Genomic DNA, 23,894 nt, shown 5'->3' with positions numbered 1-23,894 from the left:
GCTTTTGCTATATTTCTCTCCTGATGAAGGTATGTTGTGGCTGATATACAATTTCCCAATTAAATGTTCTTTAGAGAAGCTAATCTTGTTTGTTATGATTCCTGGAGTGTACTATTTTAGAGGTTGGACTTGAAAGAAGGGAACAAATGCTGTTAAAGTTTGCTATAACTATTAGCCTGTGCTCTAGTTGGCAATTAAGTTTTTCCACGTTTCTGTTAGTTTACTCATCTGACTATTTGGGCTTCATTTCCTTTTGTTTATTGATTATTACAGAATTGTCAGAAGTGTTGTCATGTTTGTGACATTAGTTTTATCCTTTTCAGATGTTTGTTAAAATGTTGACAAAACAACTGGATTGTTTTAAAAACAGTGATCAGATAATCAGAGCAGTAGAAAAAAAATACCATTTTAATGGGAGTGAAAAAATTGTATGTAGTTTAGGATTGTAATGCTACATTCATTGTTTAAACCTATGTGCTGGATTTGTATTAATTGGCATTTAGAAAAAGTCAGATAATTCTCTGGAAAAATAATTTTATTTTCTTACTGTTAAATGCTTCCAGTGTAGGTAAAATGAGTTATGCTAACTTTTGTTAATATTGTAGTTAATATTGCATGAAGGAGCCTGATTTTTGTTTTAATGTATTTTTTTTTATTAAATGACCTGTTTTTAGAGTGTGGCTCTGTTTCTGAGTTGTTTGTGTGTATTAAGATTAAAAATTGATGATTCTCCAATTAGCTGATTTTTTTTTTCCGAAATAGTTAGTATAAGGAGTTTTCTTTCTCGGCTGTTCTGTAAAAACTTACTTGGACGGGAGAAAAAATGTGTTTGTAATTAAAAAACAATAACTGGAGAATGTAATATGCAAATCTTGCATTGAGTTTGAATGGGCATCACATGGGCACTCAAAATTTGAGGTAAAGCTTATGGCTCTTTTGCAGTCAGTGTTACCTGAATGAAAAAGCATTTTATTTTCCTGTGAAAACTGTATGGCTGAGGTTAAGTTATGGTACATAGGTTTATGCAGTGTTGGAATGGAGTAGTAGGAATTGACTGCAGCAGTTTTGGGGGGCAGTCAGAGTACATTACTCTGTTGTTTGCAGCATGTGCCACACTCGTGCTGCTGCCTCACAAGGGTTTTTTTGATTAAGCTTGCTCATATGTACAGTGTGACAAGGCAAACTGCACAGTGTCAGACAAGTAACTTAAAATGAATTACTCTTTACAACTGTTATTTAAAAGAAGTGGATAATTTATGACTGGGATTATAGGATCGTATTTTTGGGGTTTTGTGGCGTATTTTTGGTTTTGGTTGTGAACAATTTAGGGAAATATCACTTTAAGATGACAAAATTAATGAAAATACCTCTTAAATTATAGTTTGAGTGCAAACCACTTGTTTTTAAATAATTGCTGATACTGCAAAAATTCCTTTAGGCATCCATTAGTTTGAAAATTGCTCTACTAGGTCTAATAAAGCCATATGACAGGGAAAATCTCTAGTGCCATGAACTTAATTTTGTAATTTTACAGTGACATAAAGTATGGAATGGTGTCTTCTTAGTAACCTGGGACAACTGATCTTTAAAATACTAGAAGCCAGCTTAGAAATAACAGATTGAAACGATAAATTGTCGGCATTGTCTTGAGTACTCGATTACCGGTTAAAACCTCTGTAATAGCAGTATACAATATGGCATTTGGATTATTTTTCAAATAGGTTGAAAAGCCTTGAAAAAGACAAAAATACTTCGAGTAGGCTTTTGTTGGTATGATGCTGGTTTTCCTTAGGCATTTTGCAGTAGAAAACCGTTTTAGTCACATTTCTAAGTTCCATGTCTGAATTACTCATCCAGGAGTTCAGTGGTTATGAGGGGTTTCCTGACCCAGAATGCTTAATGATTTAAGGTTAAGAGAAGATTCATGAGATCTTTAATGGCACAGCAGAATGTTTGGCATCAGTGCCGTGAATTTTAATGTAGTAGTGTAGATGTGACAGCCGTCTGGTCATTTTATTTATTTGTTTTTAATGAGAAATATGAAAAAAAAACTTGTAGGAGGTTTTTGAAAGAGGGTGCTGTTTCATGAAGCTCTCCCAACCACAAGGGCAAGGGAAAAGAAGTTCAAAGGTGAAAATATAGCAGTTTATCAGAACTTTAACCTCATCTACATCCTGATTAGTAATTTTAGAATGAGGACCTTGACCAGTGAGGGTCTTGAGGTAGAGAGTGAAGTGAATGCTGCTGAAGAAGTGAGACGAGGAAGGACTTGTGTGATCTGGCCATAGGCTGAAAAAAAGCTATCAAGAGAGGAGTGTTTGTAAGGGTCAGTTCTAGGTCTTGAAAGATAAAGAAGATTGCTTCACTATTTTAGGTGTGAACTTCTGTGGTCACATAATAAAATTTCAGCTACTATATCTTAGTGATATGATGGACGTTGCTGGTATCTCAACAGCAGGTTATTTCTAGGACCTATGGAGAACCTAGATTTGAGGGTTAATGGTTAGTTAAGTTCAGGACTTGCAGTAGTGGAAAGGAGACTGTAGCGATGGTGGAATGGGTAAGACCTGTGTGTTGTCTGTGCTGAGACTGAGCACATAGTGAGGCATCAGTATGGGGAAGGAGAGACTCAAGCTGGAGTGTTGACTTGGACAAGTACAGGAGATAGAGGGTAGAAAGAACATTCCTGATTGATAGCAGGGTATTCATAGTTGAATTTGAATTCTGGCCCTGGATAAAATAGCAAATGGAAAGGGATGCAAGACAAAAAGCCTATGAAGTGATTCATAAAATAGTACAAGTGAGTGAGGAGGCTCCTTCAGGAACACACACTGAAATAACAGAGTGATAAGGGATGAGTCATGAGAGCAACACCACCAAGGGAAGGAGTGATAGTTATTTCTGGAAAGGAAGCATTGCTGGTAGTCTTGGGTGATTGACAGGTCTAGGAAGGTAACAATTACATATTGATTCTGAGCCTCATCATAGGGTTAGGCTGCAAGAGATGGTAGAATGGTTTCAGTGAAGCTTAAGGAGTGGAAACAGGATGGTGTAGACTATAGGACAAGAATTCATGGTTGTGTTCTTCAGGCTACAGTTTTTACTGTCGCTGAAGTTTCAAACAGGGCTTATTAAGATTTAAGTAGAAGCATAAGTGCAGCTATTGTGTTGTGTATATGCACCTGATGAGTGTTAAAGATTGGGAAAAACTCGTTTACAATCAAATGAGTAGATGGTTTTGTGTGACTAACATTTAAATTGTTATCAAGGAGCATGGGATGTCTTAAGTCAGACTGTTGGGAAATCCTTGTGAGCACTATATTCTTGAAGGAGTCTTCTGAAATGCTGGCAAATAGTCTTTTAACCTTCTGTACTTTCACTAGAAGCAATTTTATGAAGTTAAGGTCTTAATTTGGATTTTATTTGCTTTTGCTTTTTATTCATTGTATTAAGTAGCTCTTTGTTGTTTAACTTATTCTGGTTGATACAGAGGACAAAGAAGGTTTGAAAATAATCTTTCTGTAGTTTGATTTCTCCAGAAATAATCTGTAGACTGTTGTATTTGGCATAGTATGTGTGCACTTGTTACAGCCAATTAAAAGGCAATATCATTTTGTTATATCTCTTTGCAAAAATAGTTCTCTTTTAAGTATGGTTCCATACTATGAATTGCATAATGATCATGAGTTTGTGAATGAGAGTGAGTTTCCTTCCTCTGACTTGCTAACTTCTATTTTGCAGTAATAATTTATTTTAGGACTATTTTTCATTATTTTGAACATTTTCATTATTTTCATTATTTTAAACACAATTTCTGTGTTCAAAAATACTGTCAAAAGACGAGCAAGTAGCCTGTAGGTGTGCATAAAGTCTTCCTAAAAGACTTGTGGGGCCTTCACAGGTAAAGATTTTGAAGAAAAGTTTTAGAGTTACAAATTCATTGTTGGTGAATTAAGGTGCAATGTTCTGTGCTATGTTTGACTTTAGATAAACTTGAAAACATAGATTGTCATTTGAATTTGTAGAATACATATTTAATACAGTATTCTGTCTTATGCAATTCATTGGAATCTCTCTTGGGATGAAGAGTGAAGTTTATGCACAGTAGTAGTTTGACATTTGGACAGCAAGTCATGTTGGCAGAATTCTGAAGTTTCAGGACATCAATTTTCTGTATTTTCTGTTTGTAATAATTGCAACTTTAAATTCTTTTGGTGTTAATTGCAAGCACACCATTAACTGCACTATATGGCACTAATATACTGAAATACTGCCTCCCAAGAGCATTTCACAGGGAAGGTGTGTTTTAAGTGTTGTTTTTATTTTTTTAATGTGTTATTTCAATGTTTCTAAAATTTGAGGAGTTGTGTATTCTGGCTTTTATAGAATTACTTATTTTCTTCTTTTGTGTTTAGGTGAAAAAGAGGAAAAGATAAATGTCACTAAGCTGTATTATCAGATGAAATTTTATTCTGTTGACAGAAGTGGATATGCCTTCGAAGTCTATAGTATTTCAAGGCAGTTTTATAATTATAAATTATATTCTTGATCTCAGTGAACTTCTATTATTTTTATGTGGAAATGCTTATAGCACTATAATGCTATATACTTCATCCTTACCTTGAACATAATTGCATTAATTAACAATTAAGATGATGTAAGGTAAGGAAATAATAATGAATTATGGTTATCTTTTGTAATATAAACATTCAGAAAAGAAAACAGCCAATACACTTCTTTTAAAGAGGAAATTATTAATAGAAGCAATTTCCATATCCTTATTCTTACTGATTCTTGGAAAAGTAAGGGCTAAACTTAGAATTTCTCATTTCCTTGGGTTCTACTTAATGTGGTGTTCTTTACTCATAATTTGTGCATGTATTTTGTGGTTGCTGCCTTGTACAAAAAAAGTTAAGTAACATTTGCAACCTGAAAAAACTCTTTTGTCACCTTTGCTATGTCACATTACAGCCATTTTTCAGAGCCTATTTATACTGTTTAAAATAATTTTCTGAAGCATACTTTATGCTCTTCAACTGCACTTGAGTTATCCAGATGGTGACATATGGCCATGTATCTTCTTGCTTTTATGCTTGTAAATGCATAAACTACATATTTATGGTGGTAAATTTCTTTACCAAGAAAGAAGAGAATGTAAGGGTTTCAGTATGTTCAGTGTGAGAAGTCTCTGGATTAAGCTTGCAAATTTGGATCCTTACAATAGACAGAGACTATTATTATATATATATATATATAATATATTCTAATATTGTATATGTATTAAAATTATATATAAAATGTAAAATAAAAAGAGATGTGAAGATAAACACTGGCTTTTTTTAGTATTTTTATTGTTTAAAAGAAGCTTGACTGATCTGTGAAATTTTACTATAAGATATAATTGTTATCATGTTTTACTATTTGATTAATAAGATTTTTTAATGAATTACATACTTCTGGGGCATGATTTGTTCTCTCTAAAGCAGTGTAGAGACTTCAGTCAACACAGCACATGTCTTCAGGAAGCTTGTGAGGCTCTTTTTTGAACATCTTTTTATATAGCTAAGTCTTGAAACATTTGTGTTGAACTGAAGTACATATTTCCATAGTTGTTTAAACTAAGAGAGGCATTGCAGAGTGATCTTGGCTAGTTAGAGGGCTGGGCAATCAGCAGATGTGAAATTTAACAAGGGTGAGTGCCAGGGGTGGGGCAGCTGTGGATGTGCATAGACTGGGGAATGGAGGGCTACAGAAAGGGACCTGAGGGTCCTGGTCAATGGAAAGCTGAACAGGAGCCAGCAGTGCCCTGGCAGCCAGGAGGGCCAAGTGTGTCCTGGGGGCATCAGGGACAGCATGGCCAGCTGGGCAAGGGAGGGGATTGTCCCGCCCTGCTCTGAGCTGGGGCAGCCTCACCTCCAGTGCTGGGGCAGTTTTGGGTAGCACACTCTAAGAAAGATGTAAAGCTCTTAGACAGCAGCCAAAGGAGCACCATGAAAATGATGAAGGGTCTAGAAGGGAAGTCATATGAGGAATAACTGAGATCAGTTGTCTTAGTCTCTTAGACCAAGAGGAGACCTTATCATAGCCTAGAGCTTTCTCTCAGGGGGGAAGCAGAGGGGCAGGCACTGATCTCTTCTCTGGTGACCATGAATGGCCTGAATTTGTGTCAGGAGAAGTTTAAGTTGGATATTAGGAAAAGGTTCCCCAGAGAAGTGGTCACAGCACTGAGCCTGACAGAGTTAAAGAAGCATCTGGACAATGCTTTCAAGGCACATGGTGTGAATCTGGGGTGTCCTGCATAGGGGCAGGATTTGGGCTTGATGGTCCTGGTGGATCCCTTCCAACTCAAGATATTCTATGAGTCTATGATTCTAAAGTTGTTTACATGTATCACTTGGAAAACATGACCTTACAGTGGTTGTGGTTAAGGTATAATTTTTCTTAAACTCTTGTTCCTGAACAGAAACAAAAATTATCTCCATTTTGTTGTACTGCATGACTAGCTTGTATGCAGTGGTATTTCATCAGTGCATTGAAAATCCAGAACACTTTCTTGAATAAGCAACAAGCTGTATTGGCAACTAACAATTTTTAATTGCTCTGTGTAAGATCACACCTGGTTCTTAATTTAATTTTTCTACTCAGAGGTTAGATTAAAGGGTATATACTACTATGGATCCCAGTAAGTGTTTTGGTTATTAATCTAGTTTCTTATAGTTGTTTGGGTAGAGGAATGAATACCTAAATTTTTTCCTTTTTGAGTACAGACAAATATAGACATTTTTCTGAATGTGTCAGAAAAAGCGTCTTTCTACTTTTATTCTTGGTAACGTTGCTTGGTCTGTAGGACATTTCATCTGCACTTTGTTTTTTTTTCAAAGCCATACTTGTGGCATATTTTTAGTGTGTGGTGTTTTGGGAGATTACCAGGAAAAGTTGGTATCGAAATGAAACTTGATCAGGCTGCCATGAAACTCGGAATTTTCCAAGCCTGGAAGAGGGAATTGAATTGTGCAGAATACTGGTCCCTAATTTTTGCTGAACCGTAGAAACTACATGGAATAAAAGATACTCTTCAGAAAATACCCTGCTTTCCTTTTCCTGGCAGCTCTTATTTTTGCTCTGTAATTTAATTTTGTCTGGGAGCAGTGGCAAAGGATCTTGTAGGCAGCGTTTGCGAGTTGCAAATTGTGGATTAGGAGCTACCAGTGTAGAAAATAAGGTTAAAGTTGTTTGCTTAGCAGAAGAATTTGTGAAACTAAGCTTTTATCAGGTATTGATTACTGAGCAGGTTGTCTTGGTAAGGGGTGTTACTGCTTTCACTGGTGATCTTATATAAAGGGAGCTTCAAAATTAAGGTCTAGAGTTTTGAAGGTGCTTGTGCCACTCTCTGAGTTTATACCATTGTGGAAGAGTTCTAAGGCCAGGCAGAATAAATAATAATTAGTCTTACTCAGTTATTGTTGTTCCAGCCGTCTGCGTAAAAGCTCTTCATGTCCTGAACATGAAAAAACAAGCACAAAACCCTAGTGACTTGCCAAGGTCAAACAGAGTCTGTGGAGAGGTGGAAATAGAATTACTGTCTCCTGCCTCTGTTCCTGTGCTTGGTGTAGTTATCAACTGTTTGCTGGGTTTTGACAGGTGACATCATGTTGTCTCTCCCAGCTGCAGCCGTGAAAGCTGGTCAGGAGAAATCAGACTTCCTTAGGTTTTTCATCTGCATAACAAAAAGGTATGGTAAAGAAGACTTGAGTGACTATTCATCATTAATGTGTTTTGGTTATAGTGAGTGATTTTCAAGTGGACGCTAGAGAAATGCTGCTCTTACATAACTGAGACAGATGCGATGGTTAGGGCACAACCAGTAATAAATGTGCCATGTAATAAAATGCAGTGATGCTGCAGTGTGCTATTGCCATGTCTTTATACTGCGGGAGAAACTACTCTGTATAGTTACTTATTTTAAAATTGAAAATATTTCACTACTTTCCAAATCTGCCTCTAGTTTCAGTGGTGAGTGTCAGAATTCAGTAAAGAAAAGGCTTTGGTGAAAGACTGTTGTTTTCTGCATGCATGTGCTTCTTTTCATACTTAGTTTTGTAGTAGAGATACAGTGACGACTAATAAAATCCTCAATAAGGTAATATCTTCCAGAAGTTTTGGGGAATATCAAAACTATTTTGGACATGTCTTTTTGTCCAAGTATTTTTCTGGCCAAATGATTTTCTTCTGCTGTTACTTTTCAGCATTGAGTCCTGGGGTGGTGTTGGTTTAGTGTAGTTTGTTGGGGAGGTTGGTTTGGTTTTTGGTTAGTTGGTTGAGATTTTGTTTGTGTTTTTCTGTTTGTGTGTGGGGTTTTTGTTTTTTAAATTTTCCTTTGCATTCCAGGTTTGATATTTTTTTTCATGTACTGTTGCATGGTTGATGTTGCTTTTCATATGATTTGTTTATGTGTGCATTACAAATTTCTCACTAGTAAGTCACAGAAAGCAGTTAATCAAAATAAGTATTTGGGATTAAGCTGCCTCTTTGAAAGAGGCTTGTATATATTGTGACAAATTGTTTTAGTCAGCACAGATACAGAGATGGAATTCTGATCATGATATAAAAGTTCAAGGGATCTTTGTATAAGTACTAAATTTACAAGAGTGCCCTCCTCTGTTAATTGTTTTGCTGTTCATTGTGGAGGTAATGTCTCTTAGTTTGCCTCTAAGAGTGGTAGAAGAATGTGTTAAGTAGAGAGAAAAAACCAGGCAGTTCTCTAGACCTAAAGCAGTTTTTTTGCTCTAAGAGTTACCTGAAGCAGGAAAGGCATGAAAACCTATTCTGATAATCTATTTTAATTAATAATATAGATGTTGGCCAGGCTCATGTTCAGTTTTGATAATACAGTAAATAAGATTAGTGTTCCCAGTGCTTACGTTTAGATAGCAGCACTCTCAAAATACCAAGAACTGTGTTACAACAAATGTGAGAACTATGCCAAAACAAATATCATAACTTTCTGCATTTTTTTTCTTTGCAATGGGCAAAATACCTGTATTTCACAACAGTTAGCAGGCAAAACAAAGGAGTCGTTATGAAACAATGTTTAAAAAAACTTTTACTGGATTTTACTCCCAATCAGCTTGTTGATGTGATAAATCATACTTCATATGGTAGCAAAGGAAAAGTAAACCAGGCCTTTAAAGTAATTTGTGATTGTTCAAGACTACTAGAAAGTATAGGGCAACTCTTGTTACTGAATCCCTTGTGCTGTAAGTGTAGTATTAATTCTTTTTGACCAGCTGCATCTGTTCGTAGCTTTTGAGACTGCAATAAACAAAAGATGACCTCAGAGGATACCCTGAAGATACCTCTCAAGACTCACTTATGTGAGTGTTCCTTGAATGTAGCCTGAATTTCCATAGGGAAATAAAATATAGAAGAAAAGCTCTGGGCATATCCGTTGTTTTTCCAGTGTTTCTGGGTTCCATGGTTTTTTCTGGAAAAATTCTTAATTTTTTTTTGATTGTTAAATACTTAGTAAATAATTAGAAAAACTGAACTGACCTTACTGCCTTAATGTCCTACCATAATGCTGGATGGCACTTAGAGTTTGCAGTAGACTGGTTAGACTTGTCAGTTTGCATAGTCATGAAAGTAATATTGCATCAGGTTAAATTTAAAAGTTTATCTTTTTCAGTTGGACTAGTTAGTTCTCTGGAAAAAAACAATCCAAAAGCAACAGATCTATGTTTGCCAGAAGGTATCAGGCAGTGATGAGTAATTTATCTGTAGACATAAGAGACTTCTTCATTTACTGAAAGTTTTTGTCTGTCCTTAGGATTCAAATTGTGGATATCGTTGTTGGAAGTACTCAGCAGATTTTACTGGTGGCACTTCTGGTATTTTCTTTGTTGTGTTCAGTGTTTGTGTACTAGTGGCCCTGATTGTAGAAGAGCTTTTTCAGTAATGACATTACATTTTTAAAGATGAAAAATACTTTTCGGCCATCATACAAATTGCATTCCTAGCTAATATTTTCTCATTTTTTGTTTTGATATTAGTTGAAAAACATATACAGCCACTGTGTGATATTTCTTTCCTCGGATTCCAGTTTATATCTGGTCAATTCTGCTTCTTGTTACATATAAAGTGTACTGAAATAACACAGGATGTTGTATTTTGCTTAGTTGTTTTCAGTTGTGTTCTCTCCTGAATTTTGTGAGCAGCTCTCAATTAGTTTTGCTTCTGGATCTCCTTTTTTTCCCCCCTCTTTAATTATTTTTAATGGAGTAGTACATCAGAGTACCTTCCCTGTTTTTTTTTTTTTTTTTTTCTGTGAAGCTTCTGTGTAAGCCCTATTCTCTTTGTTCCTGAGCAATCCATGTTCACTTGCGTTTGTCCAGATCAGTACTTTCAGACTACTTCCCCACAGTGTTGTTCCCTTTTTCCTCTAAACTTTACTGTTACTAGCCCTAAGTACGGTGTACTTAGAGCATCACCACAACCACTATCTACAGAGCAAGGAAGTCACTGTTGCTACTCAGCTGGTGTGGTAATCTAACAACTGTATGTTTTAAATCAAGTCCAAACCCTATTCCTTACTTTTGGGTACTTGAAACTTCACTTTGTCAGTGTCTTGGATAGTGAGAGGGCATGTCGAATAAGCATTTGTATGCGACTTGTCTCCCCCTTAAGAGCTGATGAGGATTGGAGAGAAAATAAAATCTAAAGTATTCAAGAACCTGAGATATCTCATGTAACAGAAGACTAAACATTGATACAGAGAGAGAACTATAAATCCTAAGTTATATTGATAAAGGCAGGGAAAAATCTGGTGTTGTGAAAGCAAAAAATATATTTTGGAGGGGGAAGAAGACATAGTGAAGGATCACTTTTTTTTTTTTTGGAAGAGTTTTGTTCTTTGCTTTTACCACCCTTCTTTATTTTGAAATGTTTCAATCCTCTTCATGTATGGGAAGCTACTACTATTTTTTTATCCTTTTGCTGCTCCAAAGAGAATGGATAAAATAGAACTTTAAATGAATACAGACTGCATTCTGTTGCTAGTGGCTTTGTAGGGTGTATATTGAAAGCTGTGAAGAAGTGGATCACTTTGTTCTTACTAACATGGTGTATTTCTAAAGCAGCAAAACAGGGAGAAAGGATTGTTTTTGAAGTGATGAAAGCAAACAGAGTAAAGCTGAGACCAGATTATATTCTGTAAATAAGCATTGCCCAAAAAGTGGCGGGGTGTCTGTGTATATAGATACACTTAAAAGAGATTGTTACACAGCTTTAATATAGAGCTTGGATTTATATTTGCTATACACACAGTTTCTTCTAACATAAGATGAGTTAAAAGAGCATGTGTGGTGTTCTACACGATATTGTAACTTTTGTTTTTGCCTGTCAGTGCTTGAATGCAAGCATTTGATTTGCTTTTCATAATATCTTATCAGAATCCTAGAGAAATGGTATCATACCAGGGTGTCTTAATATGGGTTAAAAATTATCAGTTTGGTCGAGATAGTTCTCTCTTACACTTCTTGTTCTCGTTGTAGAAGGTATCTTTATTAATGATACATGTCCTGATCTTGTCTGTTCTTGCTTCAAAAAAGAAATGTATTTAAAAGCTTACTATACAGATACTCTGGAATTAGATGTGTAACAATGGTGCATTTTTTCTTCCAACAGTGAGTCTCAGTGTACTTTTGCTGGTTAAAAGCTCATGTAGGTCTTTGTCTAAAACGTTTTCCCCACTTCATTTTGGAACAAAATTTAGAAAGTCAAACAGGCATATCCTTTGAATATCAGAATTAAATAATTGTTCCAGCCAGTGAGGCTAATGGGTACTTGCTCCTTTGGTTAAAGGTTTTTTCCTTTGGTGAAAGGAATCTTCAAACTATCTGTCTTGCAGCACTGATCCGTAGTTGGAGAAACAGGAAGCAAACACTTGAGCATTGTCCCAAATCACCATTGCTCTTTCAGTCTGTGGCGTCTTCCTTTTTTTTCAGCTGCTTTCTTAATTTCTTTCTTGGAAGCCAAAAGTAGCTTCATGCAGTTTTCCTAAGAGTTGAGTCATTTATCAGCTTCTCCTTTGCCAAATAATCAGTAATGGAATCCACTACATTTTCTCTGCCCAAGGCTGTTTATTGCATTGTCCTCTTGCTTTTGACTTGCTGTCTCAGTCCTTTTGATTGCTTGTTCTGTCTGTTTTCTGCAGTGTTATAGTTAATTGTAGCTGTTAGAAACATCTTGAGGACTCTAAGTTCAAAGTGCCCTAGGTCTTGGCACAGTGTCCTTCCTGTAAGTAACCTGTATTCACCTGTCACTCAAGCTGCTTGCAATCTGTTGGGTGGCATGCAGGTCCGGGGAGCCCTTTTAATAGGTCTCTAGTATACCTTAAAGAGTGGACTCTGGTTTTCATTATAAAACCAGCAGGATAACTGGAGCTCTCTATACTCCTTGTGTTTTGGGACGAATGGTGTGCTGAATGTTGAGTATACCTGGGGTTTGTCCCAAGGTGTGCTGGTATGGCCAACAAGATCTTATAACTAAGCAGAAGGATCATAGTTGAAAAGCTATTGGATGCCTATCATGGCATTGTTTGTGCAGTTAATGAAGATTTATTTCCTGAAGGGGATTGTGCTTTGTAGTTGCCAGTCTCTTGGGGAAAACTGGAAAATCGTTTTCTTTTTAAAAAAAACACAGAAAACTCACTTGATCCAGAAAACTCCACAGCACCACTCCTTTGCTGCCCTTCCTTCCCCCGAAAAATTACTGGTAGAGATTTGTTATGCTTTCCCTTAAAGTTTGTGGTTAATTTTATTAAGAAGCATTTGTATTATCATGCCACACTTGACAGCTGGTTTCAGCTTCAGACAGCAGTGGCATTCTGTTGCAGCACTTTGGTCAGTGGTGAGCATCTGTGGCTGCTGAGCTGTGTGATTTGCAGGCTTTTCCAGTGTCACTCCAATATGAACCTGGATTTACTGATCTGTTAGAACTAAATTTTAATTTAGGTGTGGGACAGCTCTTTGAGGCTGATCATATTGATGATGTGGAGTTGCCTTGGGATTTCCTTGCACTGAACTGAAAACAGTCACAGACAGGAGAATGTTCAGGGGAGGTACCATTTAGACTTGTATGGTTCTTTCACTTCTTCAGCTGTCCATTAATCCTGCTGCTGGAAATGGAGAAATGGATTGCTGGAGCCTTGGCCTGAGTAACCCATGCATCCACTAGCAGTGGGAACAGAAGTCCTTGCACACCTCAGTGGATTTTCTTAACTCTATCCTTCTTCCTCATTTTTGCCTCCTTTTGTAATAGCAAAAGGGAATAGAAAAGAATGGATGGATGCTGGTCTGGGGCTGGGGAACAGAATGAACACTCTGAAGATAGATAACGATGTATGTATATGTGTGTGGAGTCAGTTGTCTCTTGACTTTTCTACTGCTGCAAAGACATTGAAGAAATTGTGGAGAGGGGAAAAGTATATTTTGCTATCTCACTATTAAGGTTTTTATCTGATTCTTTAAGGTTTTGTTTATTGGGGTACGGAAACATTGAGTGGCTTCTCAGTTTTACACATGTTCTTTTATTTAGCTGTAGGGAAGTTGTTATTTCTCCTCCCCAGGGGAGTTTCCTGTGTGTATGTAAAAATAAAAAACAGAAGTGAAAAATACCTCAGGCTTCCAAACCTGTCGCTCACGTTTCACTTCTCCCACTACCTTTCTTGTCATACAAGTAGTCCAGCAGTCCTTCCCCCACCCCATGGCAGTGCCACTATCTAAAAAGCTAGACACTGTCATAGCAAATATGGTAGCTAACTTGGCACACCAAATTATTACAACAACCTGTGAACCACTGGGGAAATAAAAACAATTACACCGTGCTACACTTTTCTGGTGTTTATCTTTAACTCGCCAGAATGTTTTATTAGACTTTTTTCAGGCTAGTAAATGTAACAGCTTTGATACCTGTTCCAAGAGGTTTATAGTTAAAAATAAATTCAGTATGCAGCTCATGGGCTATTTTGTTTAAAAATCCACTTAAGGCAGGAAATTGTGTGTAACTCAGCAGTTAAGTTGCATTTCATAATGTATTACTGTCCCTAGAAATTCAGGACATTCTCTGTTTGCAGTCTGACTATAGAGTAAATGGTTTCTCTATTTCTTATGCCTAGGTGAGCAGTAAATAGATAACATACTGTATTCAGTATGAATGCTGTCTTCACAGTATTTAATCTTTCCAACAGTCCTATAAGATAATTTATACATTTTAAAACTTATATTCTGAATTTTCTTTGTTTATTTAGACTGCATCTTTTGTGTATGTTCTCTTGTCGTGTAACAGGTTTGTGGGTTTTTAACCTCTTAAGTTGTTCTATAAATGATAGGACTAAAAGAACTTCTGTATCCTGTACGCTTGTGCCTTGTATGGTGAGGAGAGTTTACTGGACAATATCATGAACTCCTTCATCCCTAATGGGTCAAGTATAGTGGTACTAGATCTAAGGCATAAGCTTACTGTATAGCCAAATGGCATATGCAAAGTATTCAGCTGTGAAGAAGTATTTTCCAAATTCTGCTTTGTCTTTTTTGATGAAACTGGAAATGTCTATCCAGCTTCCAGTTTTCATAAAGCTCACAGCAACTTAATTTTCTTTAAAAGCTCTTTTCTTCTTTTTAAACTTAGTTAAAACTGATTTATGGGCTTCTAAGTTATTGCAAGGATGGCTAATCAATTTATTAATTGTACTAATATAGTACTAAGCCTACTTTATATACAGAGTGTGCCGTATTTTCCAGAATGCATTAATGCCTTGAAGAAAAGATGTCATTTCTCTAAAATGTTATATTCTAAGTGACACTTTCTGATATAGGTTATCACTTGATTTTCTTTTGGATGAGATTTTTTTCTTCATTTATCCTGGCTGAGTGGCTGGCTGCATATTTTCATTCCATAGTTCAGGTTATCTATCTGATTGTTGAACTTTAATGATTCCATTTATGACTTTTTTCTTCTGTTTTGGAGAGTTCAATCTTCCTTGTTTGAGGCAGCAGTGGGCAGAAGTTTCAGGAAGGACAACTCTCTGTAGACTGGCATGTTCCACATACTACATACGTGGTAGTCCTGTGTTGGTAATCATTTTTAGCTGATCAAGGTGCTCTTGACAGGCTTGGTAGCTGCTAACTGAAATGACAGATTTGGTTGCTTAGTGCTTCAAGACACTTTTGACAATTTACATTTCCTTCTGGCCCGAATGTACTTGGAAGGATGAGACAATGTTTTGAAAAGAGGTTGGGTTCAGAGCTCAGCAGTTGGGAGCCTTCGCAACACTGCTTAGGCACGCTTTTCATGCTGCAAAATCCTTGCAAAAAATTGTGCCAGCGCAGGCGTTATTCTGGGAAACTCGTGTTGTAGCAGTCACAGGTTCAAAATCATGCAAAAGTTAAGTGCTGTTGGGTAATTTTTTTTTTTTAAATACTGGTTCCTTAAATACTTAGAATACCTCTGTTAAGTAAAGTTTGTCTCAAAAAAACATTCTTGTTTTCAAATGGGCTTCATGGTTTATAGTGTACCTCATTAAGATGCAGGGAGAAGTTTTACCAGTAATTTGCATCTGTGTGGAGTTTAGACTTGACAAACCTGAAAAGCAAGCCTCCTTGAATTAAGTATGATTCACACAATTTCCATTTTAAAAAATGGACAATAATAACTGCTTTGCGTTTGTGCTCTTCACTTTTTTTTTTTTTTGTTATGAAAAATGCCACATAAAAGCTGTTAGGGCACAATAGGAGCATGTGTGACTATGTAAGAGAACTGTAATACTATAATACCAGAAGAAAAGGATGATAAGGTGTTAGCTTGCTGACATTCCAGCCATGTAATCTAATCTTTTCATATGGTTATTGTAAATGTACTGTGATAAGGAGGAGTAAAAGTTTATTATTGGAGTGTCTGTTTAATTATCTTGTACAGGGATCATTGACCCAGTTACCATAACAGTAGTTAAAAGTATTACCATACCTCATGGTAGGCATTGTGGAGATTATATTTCTCTAGCAATTTGTTCCTAAATATTTTAGTTTTACAATTATAACTAACAATAATTAGAAGGAGTTTCTAGCTTATAACATTTTAATAGAAATACAATTTTTGTTGTACTTATCCTATTTTTGTCTTTCTACTTCAAGTCAAGTATTTTTTTTTAATGGGAATATGAATTTCTGTCTTTCCTATGTTGGAATGCTCTATTGATTATATATACTGCTGTATCTGCAGTATAATTTAATATCTCAGAAACTTAGAATTTATCTCTAAATTAATTCAACAGCAGTGACAAGAAGTCCAAAGCTTTCAGATCTTTTAAAACAGCTGTTTTTCTTAACATACGGGTTTGTAAACTGTAAATGGACTATTACCTAATTTTGCTGTCTGTGCAAGTTATGTGACTTTAAAGGTTTAAGAATAATTTGTTTATATTAAATGCTTCCCAATTAGAGACCTTCAGCACAATCATAGGGGAAAAAGCCTAACAGTAGAGAATGGTCTCCAACTGATTTAGTTGTCCTAGAAAGTTGAAAAAGAGCCTTCTAATTCTCATTCTTTTCTGGGATGTGTTTATTGCTGCTGTTTTTATATTCATGGGATGATGTATTCATAAGCTTAATTACGAAACAATACACTTGAGATTGATTAATTCTAGGATACTGACAGCTCATTTTGCAACTGCACCCAGTTAATGTTAGTGTAACCACGTAATTCCTGGGTGATGCAAGAAAACATCTGATATCTAGGAAACCCTATAATTTTGTTGCACAGGTTGGTGCCAAATACAGCTTTGTTGAAAGGTATATGTATGCACAGGTTTTGTGTCATCATTTTAATCTACTGAGGAGATAAATTTTATTTACCAATTTGGAAATTACTGTTTGCATGGCAACCTGCTTAGGTGCTGATAACCTATTCTCTGCTTGCATACTGATACAATTTTTGAATGGTTTTACAGCTCTAGGATCAGTGGGTGAGACGTAGTTCAGGGCAATAAGCTTATAGAACTCTAACAATATACTTTTATTGAATATAAGGAGCTGCTTCCATATTGGATTTTGAAGGCTCACAGTATAGAAGTTGGAGGAAGAAAGGGAATGAAAAGAGAAGGTACATACTGTAATAAGACTGTGTTTAAAAATATATATATATATTGTATAAAAAAAGTTGACTGAAAGTGACTGAGTTGTCATAGGAGGGAGATGATAGGGAATTGTCCCCATTTCTTAGAGGTGTTTTGTAGAAGTGTGAAATTACAGTAAAGATATTTAAATAAGTATCTTGAAACTTGCTTTGGAGAGCTAGGCACTGCTGTCAGAGCTTACAGTTCCTAAAACAGTTAAGGGAAATGTATGAACTGAGTTTTGTTGGCTTTTTGCTATTATTGTTATTTTTATTAACATTACTTACAATAATATTAAGTGGGTCTAAACTGAAGGTAGGGGTGCACCACATTTCAAACTGCCCTTCTACTGAAGCAGGTGGTCACATCTTCCTGAATGTGCCTGGTGATTGCAATGGGGTGATGCTGGCATTCACTGAGTCTTTGACTGAATCAATGAAGCCCCTTCCCCTTATCTCTGACTTCCCTAAAAAGGTGTTGTTTTTTTTCCTGGGTTACTGATTTGAATTTATCTGTAGAAGGGTCTGACAAGTGCTGGAATTTGGTGTTTGAGGGTAGGTCAATGCAGCTGGGGGTAGCTGGCAGGCAGGACCTGTTTGGCAGTGACAAGTCAGCTCAGCTGCCTCTGAAGCCCACAGTCCAACTGTGAACTGGAGCAGCTGTGATACAGGCAAGTTTGTTTGCCCTGACCTAGCAGAGAGGTGGGAAAGGCATTTGAGACAGTGGTGACTTAAACTGTCACAGCAAGACTTGTCAGAGTTGGTCTGCTTAAACCTTAGAGATGTCAGTTTACTTAGCTGTCACTTTGTATTAAGTTCTGACTGCACTTGGGATGAGAGTCTTATAGGTATCCTAAGCTAAACTTTGACTAAGGATGTTAGTCTCTTGGTAAGATTTTTAATTTTGCTTAAGGCTTGCATTTTGCAAGTCATTTTCTGTACTGAATTCCTTTGTGTGTTTTCTTGAATTATAGTTCTTTCCCTTGAGAGTTACAGGCTTGCTTAGCTGCTCCTGTAATCTTTTTTGGCTTCTGTTGAAGTTGAGTTTGCTGAGGTGACCAAACAGCTTTCTGCAATCAATATGAGTGGTTTCCCTGTCTCCTGCTTCCCCATGTATTGATGGTATGCCAGATTGATGGACTGAGTTAGCTCCTTTTGAAGGTCTGAGCACTGCAGGTGGTGCACAAGGAGCGAGTTGAGGAGCTTGGAACAGTGACAGTAAGCCCCTTAGAGACAGATTAGGCCATTCTCCTTGTTTTTCTGCTCATAGGAAGCAGTTGCTGTAGCAATAAAGCTTCTTTGTTTATGGGGGTATAGGGTAGGGAAAAGGACATGGAAGAGTGATTATCCTATTACTTTATTAGAGCGGTGGTTAGAGATTTTGAAGCTGACCAAGGACTGTCCCCATCAACAACCTGTTATCTCTTTAAGAGGCGTTCCAAAGAAATACCTATTTGCCTTTATGGTTAGTGAGGTTAGTCTGGCTTTTTGAGAATCTTCTGCCTTTGCAAATTCAGTATGGTTCTTTACCACTTCCTTATAAAATCATTCACTTCTGTTATATATTTTTGGTATTACAGTGAATGGTGGTGGTTCAAAGAAAACCATGAACCTTAACTTCTTGTCCTTCTGTTTATTCACTGAGTATCATTGCTTATCTTCCAGTTAAGGATGGAAATAGTATTTACAGAGGAGAAGCTATTCTTTGAACACTGCAGACCTTCAGTCACTGAAGTGAAGATTGAACAAATCCTTAGGTACTGTACTGTAGTGCTGGATTCCTATATTGTCAAGAAAGCAGTTGAAAAAGGACTTTTTTAAAGTAATTGGGCAACAGAGATAATAATCAGTACATTTAGTGGTTTTTCCCTCATACTTCTAAAAACAATTTCTTCAGACTAAATCTTATTTGCAGCCAATAGTAATTCTAAAAAGTACTCCATAGCTCTTTCTTGCCAAATTTAGAAATTTAATTTTTTAAAAAGGTAACTGCTTGATTTTTAATGAGTTGCTGATACTTAAATTATGGTTTAATAGGGGATATACAATCAGTTTCTTAGGAAATAAAAGTCAAGTTTACTTGTGAATTATGTATTCAAAGGTGATATGCAAGGTGACATCCTGAGGAAAATTTGCTGCGTCAGATGGACAAGAAGAGCTCTAATAGTCAGAGGCTGAGCAAAGTCATTGTCAATGAAAGCTGTGACTGTGGGATGTTTTGTATAGAATCATGCTCCAGACTCTTTTTATGTGTGTCACCATTACTTTAAGAGTCAGTTTTGTGAACTATGTGCAGGTTTTTCCAGATATCCAATCTCTTTTGAATGGATAAAGATTAAACCAGTGAGCACATTCCCTATGTGCCTAGTTACAATAGCTGAGCCAAATTATACTGTGTTTTAGGGACTGGGATTCTTTTGGCATGCTGATTTTCAAGCTAATAACATGTTCAGTTGCTAAGGTACATGTGTCCAAGTCTGCAGTTTCCACTGAACATTTAAGCCAATGTTGTTAGGCAATTAATAAAAAAGAAATAATAGCATGTGAATATAAAGGAATCATAATAAAACAGGTAATATTTTACTATGTTTCTTGCATTCTATACCACTCCAACATTTTAATGGCTTTATCCTTAAAAAGGATAAAGTATCTAAGTTCTTCAGTGTGCCTGAGATCTTTGGATTACTGGCTCCTAGCTGCAGATACCTACAGGTGAAAGTAAAAGCAGGGAAAACACATCTCCGGGTGTGTGTTTAGGCATTTCCTCGTTAAACAAACTATCATTACTGACTTCCTTGCCTCTCTTAGTGGCAGAGTTGTGTGAATGCTGTCTTGATTAAAATTATGTCCTGTTTGGACAAGACCTTTGACTTTTAGAGTCATGTACAAGTATAGTGATTATATGGAGTTTTTTTCCAAGTCTAGGTAGGCTGCTATAAAAAATAAATTTGTTTACTTTCTATAAGTTGTTTAGAAGTGAACCTGCTTACTGATACAGTTCAAGCTTTATTTAATTTGCAGCTGTGGTTCTGTGATTTTATGGGGCTTGGAAAAGAGAGGACAATAATGAAAGGAGTGTGGGAGGATGAAAGCAGGTCAGAAAAGGGAGAGGGAGTTTCTAATTGAACCAGTGACTTGCAGTGAGAGGGCGTGACTAAGTGAAGCAGAGCTCTTTTTATTGTATTTTTGTCAGTATTATTTGATATAGTGCCAAAAGTGTGTACGGTGCTGTAGAGTGGGAGACTTGTTCCAAACGCATAACATGCTCCCTGTGTTGGAGAACTTAAATTCTTTAAGTATAGTCAGGGCAGTACAGAATCATGCAGTACAAAGATGTGATAGTGAATGGTTGGTGGCATTCACCCTGGAGCAGGTGGGTCTTTTTTTTAATTGTTTTTGTTGAAGAGGGGGAATGTTTTGTGTATTGATCAAAAAGTTTCTGGTTTTGTAGTTTCAGGGGCTGCCTGTGCCCCCTGCTTCCAAAGAGTCACAGTGCAGTTGGACCACCCATCATTCACTCTTTACAGAGGAGAAAGGGACTTTAGGAGTAGTAGAAATCCATTGTTTATGTCCATTAGACATTCTTGATTGGTGTGGTTTTAATTAATTTTATCTCCTTTTGTAGGATGGATGAGAAAGAGAGTACATTGTGTGAATAGTATTTCAAAGCAAGTTGGCTGAGATTGGTTCTTTGTATGTGAATATGAAAACTGTATTTATTTTTTAAAATAGGTTAGCTTTTAATTCAAATCTAACCTTCAGGACAAAGTCCTTACAGCAATATTTGTTACAGTATATTAGTTACAGTAGACACCCTGATGAAAGTCAGGGCTGATGTGCTGCTGGCAGACAAAAGTGAGAGTGAATTGATGACTACATGTGACTGTGTTAGTGCATGTGTTGATCCTGAAGGATGAGCAGCCTGTGATGGGTGAGCTGGAAGCTGTCAGTCAATTTGTTGACTTCATCAGCCTCAGGAGGATCATGCTTGTGGAAACAGTTGTGTCTGGAGAGAGCAACAGGGGAAGATAGGTGCCATTTCTTCACCAGTTTCTGTACCTCAGCTGTGTGTTATTATAGAAGAACAAGACAACAGAGTATTTAGTATTAGTATGAGGATTTAAAGACTCCTTACTCTATGATGCTATGCAGATAGGAGCATAGGGTATGCTGGGTCACATTAGATTGTATGGCATTAAGTTACTATAACCTACAAAAATCAGTGGAGGGCAAAACACCAAAAACCTGTGGGACATGGACGGGGAGTTGCCTGAGAAGTGCTGATCTGCTCAGAATTTTGTGAAGAATGAAGGTTGTGTGGAATTGTAGGCTGTGGAGTATAGAGTGGGTAAGAATTACTTCATCATCTGTTCTTTCTTTTGACAATATTAGCTTGTTTATTTTAGTTCTTTAGTTTGTGTTTCCAATGTGGAAGTTGTTCAGTGCTAGATGTTACTGGTAATACAACTGTTTCTGTTTCCCATAATCAGACTTGAGTATATTGAACCCATTTTTGTTTTGGACAAGATAAAATTTTCCTTCTGAAAGCTTTGTTTTAGCCATTATTCAGTATCTTCATCTATGGAAAAGATCAATGTGAAATGTTCTGTTTGAGCATAGATAATTGCTTGTGTTTACTTCCATGTTAACTGAATTCTTGTATACAATTGTATTTCTTTTGCATTAATCTCTTAGAAATTGTGTCCTTTACACAAAGGTGTTTTGACTTTTTAATTGTATGTAAAACCTGTAGATCATCACTTTTTTGAGCTCTGCATTTTTAGCAGTGACATATCATAACAGTGCGCTATTTTCAGATTAATTTTAAAATAAGCAGTGTCAGTGTGGACCAGGATGCACTTATAAAAATCAAATCCAGCAGTTATCTCCAACAGGAAACATGTTTAAAGTGATGTTTATCTAACTACTGTATGAAATGAAATGTGGTGGTCTTTATATGCCAGCTCATGCTGGATCATAAATGGCCATTTTTTTTAATACATAGGAATTCTCTTCAGGTCTGTGAAACCACCAGATGGGAAAATGTTTTCTAGTTACTACAGGTGATCATTTCCCTTGGGAGTTGTGTTCTAAAATGTTTGCAATAGACTACAGTTGTATATGTGGATGCACAGAAATATTTTCAGTATTTAAATCTTGTCTTCACTGAAATCTGTGCACAGAAAAGTATACATACCTACATTAACAGAATAGCCTGTGTTTTAAAATGTACACCTGCTTTTGCAGTAGATGTAACATGTTATCCTAAATGTAAAAATCTGCAAAACCGAAACAAGTCTGATGTGGTGTGGCGGAGTCTTACCATGTAGGTTGTAGTATGCTGTTCAGTTTGAAGGAAGTGTTTCTAGCAAATGCCAGATTAAGGGATCACTCCTGAGAATTAATTAGTGTGCCCTGTACATGAGCACTGTTGCATATGTTGGCTTTGGTAATTTTAAGCATGTTAAAAGTCCATAAATATGAACTTTCCTCAGTGCTTCTTCATTTCTTCACTAATTTGTCTGTGGTAAGCAAATTGAAGCTGGAAATGGCCAGAGGATAGAGAAAAGAAAAAGTCCCAGCACAGTACTTAAATCTATCTCTTTCAGCTTTTCTCAGATGATGTCTCTGTTAGTGACTGAAAATGAATTCTTTTTTATTGATCCTCAAACTTTGAATGGAAACTTGAGTATTTCACTTTACTTAGATAACCTCAGTAGGCCAAGTAAGCCCTTGAGATCCCATACTGGTGAGCTTGTAGTATAGTGAGTTTGTGGTAATGGATCACAGAGTAACTTGAAATTAATTTTTTGAGAAGTATTTTCATTTCTCATGATAGAAAGTAATAGAGCCTGTTACACAAGGGTCTGGTTATCTGGTGCTAAGAGCTGCACAAACACTTGATAGACTTTCTAGCTTTCCAAATACATAGCAGTTATTTTAAAGCTGAGGGAGAATGATAAAAAAAAATACATGTAAATTACTTCTCTAATTTCTTTCTTTAAAAGGCTTTTTTTCTGACTGTTGAGTCTCAAACTCTTTTTGTTCGTTTACAAGTTAGATGGCATTTTAAGAGGTCTAGGAAAAGGTTGCACCTGACAGTTGACACTGTTTTTAGAACTGGAGTTAAGTGAAGCACAGGAGTTTCTTTTACTGCACTCCTGGCTGAAATATGCTTAAAGAGCAGTTGAAATGGCAGTATTTCTTCTTCCCCAATCCTACCACACGTAATGGTTTGTGGGATACCAGCTATTTGACAGGCATTAGAAATGTTGGGACTTGAGCCTCTCACCAAACTTCATTGTCACTTCATACCGTTGGAGAGCAGAAATTGGATTTTCTTGAGTTCTTTCTTTCTGAATTGCGTAATGTAGTCTGAGATGTTGCCAAAGACTATATAAAAATCTGGAGGATTTTTATTAGACTCCTCCTGTTTCAAGCATTGTTTCCCTTGGATCGCCTCTGAGGAAGTAAAAACTTTCCTTAATCACTCTATTCCACATTTAATTTCTGTGTTTAATACTCTCAATTAATGATTGGCCTATCTTATTTATCACAATGTTGAGACATTTGTGTTCTGGGATGGAACTGAAACCATTGAACTGAGCAGTGTGAGGTAAGTTCCTTCCAGGCCAGTTTCTTTGTGACACTTGTCTGGGGATTTTTTCCAAAATCCATATTGAGGTATTATAGTCATCTTTTGTTGCTTATTAAAGAGTTCTAGCACG

General features: G+C 36.5%; 1 protein-coding gene across 5 annotated transcripts in view; it reads left to right on the top strand.

Moving 5' to 3' along the window:
• Positions 1-23,894, top strand: part of RBPJ (recombination signal binding protein for immunoglobulin kappa J region) — a 147,994-nt gene that overhangs the window by 91,001 nt on the left and 33,099 nt on the right. The window contains exon 1 of one of the 5 annotated variants that reach the window (XM_056490923.1): positions 7,575-7,732. The exons of the other annotated variants lie outside the window; for them this stretch is intronic. Within the exon in view, the coding sequence (XP_056346898.1) occupies positions 7,650-7,732 (83 nt within the window). The 5' untranslated portion in view covers positions 7,575-7,649. Of the gene's footprint in view, positions 1-7,574; positions 7,733-23,894 lie in introns of those variants that run through there. 5 annotated transcript variants of the gene reach the window in all.

This window comes from Oenanthe melanoleuca, chromosome 4 (genome assembly GCF_029582105.1).
Source record: "Oenanthe melanoleuca isolate GR-GAL-2019-014 chromosome 4, OMel1.0, whole genome shotgun sequence".
Taxonomy (NCBI): Eukaryota; Metazoa; Chordata; class Aves; order Passeriformes; family Muscicapidae; genus Oenanthe; species Oenanthe melanoleuca.
Note: the sequence above shows the minus strand (reverse complement) of the source record. Positions and strands in the feature narration are given on the sequence as shown.